This window comes from Arachis ipaensis, chromosome B07 (genome assembly GCF_000816755.2).
Source record: "Arachis ipaensis cultivar K30076 chromosome B07, Araip1.1, whole genome shotgun sequence".
In the NCBI taxonomy this organism is placed as follows: domain Eukaryota; kingdom Viridiplantae; phylum Streptophyta; class Magnoliopsida; order Fabales; family Fabaceae; genus Arachis; species Arachis ipaensis.
In genome coordinates this window covers 121,300,674-121,309,449 of record NC_029791.2, presented here as the reverse complement: position 1 = coordinate 121,309,449, position 8,776 = coordinate 121,300,674, and the positions used below count along the sequence as shown (strand labels likewise).

The 8,776-nt window shown below is 36.8% G+C and overlaps 2 protein-coding genes across 4 annotated transcripts in view; both read left to right on the top strand.

Annotated features, from left to right (window-relative positions):
* LOC107606151 lies at nt 430-5,154 on the top strand. 3 transcript variants are annotated; one of them, XM_016308138.2, is made up of 4 exons: nt 430-1,314; nt 2,665-2,803; nt 2,903-4,518; nt 4,802-5,154. In XM_016308138.2, the coding sequence occupies exons 1-3, from the start codon at nt 599-601 to the stop codon at nt 4,343-4,345; spliced, it is 2,298 nt and encodes a 765-aa protein (XP_016163624.1). In that variant the 5' UTR covers nt 430-598; the 3' UTR covers nt 4,346-4,518; nt 4,802-5,154. The 3 variants fall into 3 exon arrangements, with proteins under 3 accessions (XP_016163624.1, XP_016163623.1, XP_016163625.1); XM_016308137.2 differs by having other exon boundaries at nt 431-1,314; nt 4,798-5,154; XM_016308139.2 differs by having other exon boundaries at nt 432-1,314; nt 2,906-4,518; nt 4,798-5,154.
* LOC107606153 (5'-adenylylsulfate reductase-like 4) overlaps nt 8,271-8,776 on the top strand; it is a 2,814-nt gene continuing 2,308 nt past the window's right edge. The window contains exon 1 of the mRNA XM_016308144.2: nt 8,271-8,775. Coding sequence (XP_016163630.1) covers nt 8,574-8,775 — 202 coding nt within the window. The 5' untranslated portion in view covers nt 8,271-8,573. The remainder of the gene's footprint in view (nt 8,776) is intronic.

The window sequence follows — 8,776 nt, the reverse complement described above, 5'->3', positions numbered from 1 at the left end:
GGTTTATCATTTCTACTTGATGTTATTTTTGTGTCAGGTTCGGGTCATCCAATTTGGTCCAAAGTTATTTGTTACGATAAAAATATATATTTTAGAGTGAAATTAGTAAGGTTATATTATATTTTTATATTTTAATTAATATTTTTTATGTTATACGGTATTATTTTTGTTTTAAAATAATGCCCATGATCACCCTCGGGAAAAAGTAAAAAATTATTTTTTCTATGTTGTCCGCTTCAGTTCACCCAGCCATTTTAAACCGTCCTTGAATGGCTTAATCCCTACAGACATACAGTTACCCTTACCCATGAATTCCGTTTAACTTTGGTGCATGCACTGACCACTCACGTGATAGGAAAATAAATTAACCAATAAAAAAAAAGTAAATTAAGAAAATGTATTTGGAGAGTTGAAACAAAAATATTGAGAGTGAGGAGAGGGTAGCAATTTTTAATATTTTTATATATGGAAAATTTTCAATTATTCAATCTTTCGCCCCCAATTCGATTTCAGATTCAGTTCCTAATCTCTCTTTCCGCTTCTCTCTCTCACACGTAACGAGGCACACACCAAAGTAACGGTGGCGAACCCAAATGCAATGGCGACGGCGTCAGAGCCCTCCGCCTCCGCCGCAGACGACGAGGAACGCCGCCGCTCCCTTCAAATCGAGTCTCTCCATCTCGTGGACTTCCGCCAACTCTCCCAATCGGAGCTTTACTCGCTCTCCCTAACCTCCTCACCCGCCCNCATTCCCCTTGACGAAGAAAACTCCAAAATCATAGAAATGCTTCAGAAGCTCTTCGGCGTGGAGTCTCTCCGCACCGCCGCGCGAGACGGCGGGGGAGGAGGCAGCAGCGTAGGCTATAACGCACTCGTCCCCTTCCAGGGGGAGTTCAAGTCACCGGAGCCGAACGTCTTCGCGCTCCAGAACATTCCGATCTGCGACGTCGCGGACGATAGCGCGATGAAGAAGCGGAAGCGAGGGCGGCCGCGGAAGAACGAGAATTCGATGGCGATTGTGCCAGTAGCATCGCCTCTTCCTCCGCCGCCTCCACCGAAGAAGAAGGAAGATGGTGAGGGTTTTGTTGACCCGGTTTTGGAAGAGGTGAAGAAGAGGACGGTGGGGTTAGAGAATGAGGCTCAGGTTGTTGAGTTCTTGGAGGGTTTGAAGGGAGAGTGGAGTAGTCAAAGGAAGAAGAAGATGACTGTCGAGGCGAGTGAGCTTGGTTCTTTCTTGCCGGCTGGGTGGAAGGTCTTGCTTTCTGTCAAGAAGAGAGCCGGTCGTGCTTCCATTGTTTGTCGCCGTTACGTAAGGTTTTTCTCTTTGCTCATTTTATTTTTATTTAGTTTTGTTTCTTTCATTTGATTGTTTTGCTAGCTATAGATGCATGAAAGTGTGGTATGTTGTGTTTAATTGATTGTTCGAATTCAACGGCTGAATGATTTGTATATGGAAATTAAATTGACCTATGTGTGTCATTTCCCTGAATTGTTATTTGTAATGTGATAGTTCTTTGCATATATCCTATAGAGGTAGAGATTTGTAGCATTATTGTTATCAAGACTTATGTGTTGTTCTAGAGTTTTATAACACTATTATAGTATTAGTAATATCAATCAAGGTTTCATGTGATAGTACTTTGCAGATCCGAGAAAACAAAGCCTTGAATTCAACTATTGTTTATTGATTGATTGATTTATTTATTTTTTTATTGTTTTGGTCTCACAGTTCTCCATTGGAGGGAATTGTGTTCAAGTTCACGTGTTTGTTTTCTTCGCATTGTTGTGATGCTTGGCCAGTGTCAATTTATTTTTATTTTTGTGGGTCTTTCTTAAAGAATTTAATTCTAAGCATATTTCTAGTGCAAGCTATTGTAGCCTAGCATATTTCATTTTTTTAAACTGATCAGTTTTTCCTATACATGATCAACTCGGTGGAGAATGACACTCAATTTTCTTAGCGAGTCTAGTTTTAATTACACTCTCATTGTGAAGTTTTTACAAACCAATCATTGTTGTTGTTTTTTTTTTCTTTTAATTTTTTGGGGAGGGAGAGGGGGATAATATGTTCTTTGTTAACTTCTGATATTCTCAAGAAGACATTTCATCACATTTTGTGTTTGATCCAATTAATTTTGACTTTATTTTTTGAACAATGAATTGAAAATATTTCTCGTTTGGTGAAAATATAACAATTGATGTGGCTAACTCCTATTATCTCTGTCTTCCTCTTTGATTTGCTGTTGGTGTTTACCATCAATTAGGAGTAATTGACTAAGAAACAAAAATTAGAAAATGGATGGAGGGATGAGTGAGATTGTTGGGATTTGAAGGTTGATGGATTAAATTGATAGAATTGTTTTTTAGGAGTTAGTTGATGAGTTTTGATTTTGAAGAGAACTCCATTTGAATCTTCAAACCCTTCTCTTCTCTCCATTTCCCTCCAAAATCAAAACACAAACACACCCTAACGAACAAGAATGCTGCAAGTATTATTTCTGAGGATGGCAAATAGATTTTATTAAAATATTTAGTTGTGATAGCCATAACTTGAATTCTAATGGTAGAGACATGCATATATGCTTTCTTGTAGTTATAACTTCTTATACATATATATACATATATTAGATTCTTAATGGATTTCCTTAATTTGTTGCTTTGCAGCCCTTATGGGCAGCAGTTTGAGTCGTTCAAGGAAGTCTCTGCACACTTGCTTTCGTTTTGTGGAGAAGATATAAATATTGTAAAATCTAGTTATCCCGATGACAGTCCGCAGTATAATATCAATGTGCCATCTGGAAGTGTAAGCTATTATATTTGTGATGTTTTTCTTATTCTGTTCCAAAAATGAAAGACAGAAATTTTAGGGTTTTCTTTTCTTCCCTGTCCACCTCCCATCCAGCAGGTTCTTTGTTACGGCCCTGCTGGAGACGTAAAGCCTGATGCTGATGCAAGCTGTCTAAGTTTAGCTAGAACATCTGTAGAATCTCACCATAAAACGCAAGTTAGTGTTCCATCATCAACTGAAAGAGAGAAGCTAAACACTCTGAATGAGAATTCCAGTAGCTCTTTGGCTGGGGGTTGTAAATTAGGAGATTTTATTGGTGGAGTCTTTGACTATCAAACTGCAAATTATCGATCCATGATGGATGGTACCCATAATGTAAATTCAGTTCGCGGATGTTCAATTGAGGAAGATAGAGTTCTAAATCAGAACACGGTTGATATCATTGAAGTTAGTGGTGCTGCCTGCAATCCTATTCCTTTGGTTCTCCCAACTCCTGTCACCAATAATGAGAGTGGTATTATTCAACATTGTGATGAAATGAATTCTGTGACGTGCATAAGAAATGGTGTTAGTGATTTTAGTACCAAATGCCATGAAACTGCTCCCTGGGGAAATGCACAAACACTTGTTGACAACAATGGGGATGGTGTTTCTGAGAGACTAGTGGAAGATGAGCAGAATGTAGGTTCTGGAAGCAACAGGCCTTTTCCAAATGCTGAGGGGAAACGGTTTATAGGCAACAATTTAGAGATTAGTGATGGAAAGCTTGCTAAGGATGACAAGCAACACATTTTGTGTAGTGATCAGTCTGAAGTTAAAGATGTTTCTAGTAATTCTCAATTGCAGAGTAGTTCTGATGGATTTTCTCTTCCTCCATCTCAGAAAGAAATGAAACATTTTTCTATAAATAGTTCAGACAGAATGCAAAGTTTTATGCTGACAGAGTCTGCTATCGGAGACTGTTTTGACGGTGAATTATTACCTATTGACAAGAGAATTTCCCTTCCCACTGGCCACACAAATAATGTTTCTTTAAGCACGTGCACAGAAGGTGCCTCTGACTGTGGTGGGGTTGATGTTGCCCCTAATCTTTCAGTAGGAAATAATGTCAATGATAATCACGATCCTCCAACTGTTGAGCTTGTGACAAGCTTTGCAGAGGAAAAGAATCCATTGAATGACCAAAATCACAGAATAGACTATTTGTTGCAGACAAGTTCGAAATGTAACTTACTAACTCCTCCTGATGATGAGCAACCCTCGATTTTTGAAAATCTGTATGATATTTCTGCTGGTACCTTTGATGCTGCTTTCATGGAGCCTCAATTAGGGCTTGGTTCTCACAATAATGATGTTGCAATAGATACATATGCTAATGAAAGCATTATGCAGGGAACATTGCAAGGTTGTGAATCTGTTGCTCTTGGTAGCAGTGTTTTAAACCCATTTGATAAGCAAAGTGATAATGCAAATAAATCTTGCTTATCAGAGAATGCCAAGAGTGAGCAAGTTGACATACTTCAAACCAACTCTATGGGTATGCCTGACTTTCATTAGCAGTCAGATAGTTCGGGTGCAGATAGGCTGACTAACAAATATGCAGTGGATTAAAAAGTTTCTGAATTAAACATGTATGGTAGACTGGTAGTTCTGCAGAGTGCTCTGGTGGTAACCACAAGGCTCTGCTTGTATATTCTCAACTTCCTGTGAAGTGCGATAGCCTAGAAAAGGTAATGAAACACCCTTATATTCAGTGTATAGAAAATTATTTTATGATGAACTCGTGTGTCTAGGGATCTTCGATACCTCTTTGATCAAATTGTTGCTGAAAAAGGTTCAATTTTTCAGGTTGTTTGATGAGATAACAACATAGTGGTTAGCATGAAATATTTGCTTATGCATGCTTTTCTGTGTTTTTTGTTTTGTTAAATCAAAGTTACACTAGATGTAGATTCTCTCTCTCTCTCTCTCTCTCTCTCTCTGCTGATTCCTTTTCCTTTTGGTACTAGACAGAAAATTGGTTGGAGGCAGCATTATTTTGTTGATAGATTCAGAAGTTTGTGCTGGTGGCATCTCCATTAGAGATCATTTTGCAGTTCTGGTGTGATGCTTCTCATGCTTCTTGCTAGTACTCAGATGCTTGTTTTTCAAGAAGTTCCCTTTTGTTTTTTCATTTTTGTAGACTGGTATAATGACATCAAAATTAGGTCTATTCTAGATGTTAGTTAGGTTGATCATATGTTGGAGCTATTCTTTCTACTATTTTTTTTTTTTTTTTTGGAGAAATTCCAAATTACCTGATGATTTTGGTCTTTGACAAGAAAATAACCATTGCACCATCCTATTGATATTGTTTTGAGATTCTTTATCTTATGTGTACTGCCTGGTTTAAATTCCTTATCACATTTATTCGATTTTAATTGGTGTTCTCATCGCCATAACAAATTGGCTACTACAACCTTGCACTTATGAGGAAGATGAATTGGTTTTTTTTTAGCATGATGACTGATGAGCATGGAATTATGAGGGAACTCAAGGGTCGAGAGAGATCTAGTATTTAATTTCCCTTTAAAAGCTAACACTTAAAGAATCAAAGACAGTCCCTTTTATTACTGCATTAAAGATAGTCCCTCATATCATATTGAAAGGATTTCTTTCAAGATAGCCTAAAGTGATTATAATCTAAATTTTGATTTGATAACAGACAATAAATTTTGTAACTATAATTGTAGTCTCCTTTAGATTGTTACATTTTAAAATTGTAACATGATATTCCATCCTAAACAAGGAGTATGAAAGTAACTTTGGGTGAATCAAATAGGGAAATTGATTTTTTCAAATTTTTTTTCTGGTAAAATGTGATTTTTTACCTTACACTTTTTAAGTGAGACAAAAAGAAAAATATGAGAAAAGATATTGAATGATAAAAAATAATATTTTAACAAATAATTAAAGAAAAAAAAATTAAGATTCACTCTAATCAAATTGAGTGGCTTGAGTTGAATTTTAACACACCAAGGATCATCTAATCAAATTAATCATATGCATGATTTCTGAAGTGGTGCAAGGATAACTCAAATAGTTATGCCATCTAATCATAATTGATCTACGATTGATTTCTGAAGTGGTAGATGGACATGTCAAATATTTATATCTACGGGATAGGGATGTGAATGGGTCGGTAAAATTGGGTTTGATGTGATCTAAATTTGACCCGAAATATATACCGGGTCTATTTGTCAGACTCGAACCCGGTTCTAGACCCGATGAAACCTATACACTTTCGGGCTACGATTATACCGGGTAAAAATCAGGCCGTTAATATTACATTACCTTAATACCTTCTTATAAGTTAGCATGTGAAAATATCCAAATTTTCAAGATTCTAACCATTATTTGACATGGTAAAATTCACTTAAAAAAATATAATAAAAACTAACTCTTCTCTAAAATTAAAGCATAACCATAATCAATACTAATATTGTTTAATAATACCCAAGTCACCAAATATTTAAATTAATACAAATAACACAGTATTATGTATTAGTCTAAAGTCTTATACATTTTAAACATATAGTCTTATAATGACTAATAACACAAAATATTAAGGTTTACAATACTTAAATTCCACATAAGAATAACCATTATTCATTTATTCATCACTAATAACACAAAATATTAATTGTATATGATGACCGGGCCACCGGACCGAGTTCGGGTGACACCAGCTATGGCCCAGACCCGACTGGAAATAATGACCGAGTCTATTTTTGAGACCCTACCCGACCCTAGACCCGGTGAAATCACATCAAATTAACCCTTAAAGTGTTCGGAACCGGACCGGATTTTCGAACCGGACCGAGCCATACACACCCCTAGAACGGGATAAGTTTACTATTAAACATAAGTTTTTATTATTATTTCATGGCCTAAAATATTGTTTTGGAAAAACTACCAAAAGTACTTATGAAATTTACGAATACTGACAAAATTATCTATAAACTAAGAAAATTAACGATGTACCTTGAAAGATGGGTTCCGTACAACAAAAATATCAAAACCCTAATTTTTTGTTAATTTTTTTAATAAAATTTTCAAACTACTCCACCATTAACCTCAACTCACTTTTTCAACCTTTCATAACCCAACCTACACTTTTAAAATCTTTGCCATGGAGTCCAAAACTACTCCTACAACAGACTAGCCTGAAATCAATGGTGGTGGTGGAGGATCGGACCTCAACCACTTTAGTCATAAGTTTTCGAACCCTCTTTATGCATACAGACAGCACCATGACCCCTCTCTCTTCTCAGGTGCGCGACGACAATATTCTCTTCGGCTGGGTCAGGTGCGCCACGACAACGTTCTCCTCGGTTGGGACAGGCGCGCCACGGCGACGTTCTCCTTAGGTTGGGTCATAGGCGCGCGACGAAGGTATTGTAGCCACCTTAAGAGTGAGAAGAGGATGCAGTAAGAGGGGAGGAGATTGGCAGTGATGGAATAGGTGGGTGGCGGACGACAGTGAGAAAGTAGGAGGAGAGTTATGTGACTCTGAGAATTTTTTAGAGAAGGAAAAGTGAGGAAAGAGAAAGAAGTGGAAAAAGAGGGAGTGACGGTAGAACGAGGTTAGGGTGGGGTAGTTTGTGAATCTTATTTAAAAATTAACAAAAAATTAAAATTTGGATATTTTTGTTGTACGAAACCCAATAACTCATCTCTCATAGATACATAGTTAATTTCTTTAATTTATGAGTATTTTTGTCACCATTCATAAAATTTATGAGAATTTTTGGTAGTTTTTTCTATTATTTTTTGTTCGTAAGCAAAAATTTAAAATATATATTCTCATGAATCATTAAGATTTGGAATAAATTTATAAACTTGTAAAATAAATTCATCAATGAGGTGGAGTAATTTTTTACTTTGTTGGGTCAATTTTAAAGTATATTATTCACATTGTTTACAAAAATAATTATCTACTTAAAAGAACCTATTAAATTAAGATTGGGAAGTGTTAGGTAAATAATAACCATCTTGAACAATATGAACAATCACCAATCAAGTACATCCTAATTTAATACTACTAATTAAATTTAAAATTAATTTATTTTTTTAATCCTATTAATTCACATTGTTCACATATTGTTCAAAAATATTGTTAGTTACCTATACTTTTCCAATAAATAATTAACTATTTTTATATTTGGGGAGATAAAAAATAAGGTGAAGGCTGACATGCATATAAAGCATGCCGAGACACTTAAACCAACCATAGTGCTTTAATCTGTTGACGAAAAAGGTAAAGAATGAACCAAGCAAGTGAAACCTCTCTCTCAGACTCTCACGCACTGGTAAAAGCTGAACGGTGATGCCGTTGCCACCACCGATCGTCGCACCCACCAACTGATACCAATAGCAATAACCCCCTTCTTCTTCTTCTTCTTCTTCTTCCCACTCCCCATTTTCCAAACCAACCCAGCCCCTCTTTTTTTTATTCATTTTTCAGAAAAAAAAAGAAGAAAATAAGAATCTATCCATTCAGATTTTGCCACGTCAGATCCTCTCATCTCTGTCTTCACGACCTTCCTTTCATCTCCCTCATTCCCCTCTTTTTCCCTTCAAATCCTGTACGCTATACGATTAGGGTTTTCCATTCCCCCAAACTTCCTTTCTTTTCTTTTTTTTTCCCCCCTAACTTTTTATTTTTGGAAACTCTTTTCGGCTCGGTTTGGTGCCAATTTTTGGTTCGTTCGTTAGTCGAGGGGGAAAAAAAGGAACGAGGGAGATGATGAGGTTTTCGGGATCGGAGATCGTGGTCGCCACGCTGCTCTGTTGGAGCATTTCTTGCACCGGCCAACCGCACAAGGTTTCGGTTTCTGCCGCCGACGCCGCCATATGTCCGAAGGAGACAGTCTTTGATTTCATATTAGGGTTTCGAGATGCGACCTGCTCGCTCCCTGATTCCGTTGGATCCATCCGTTACACTGG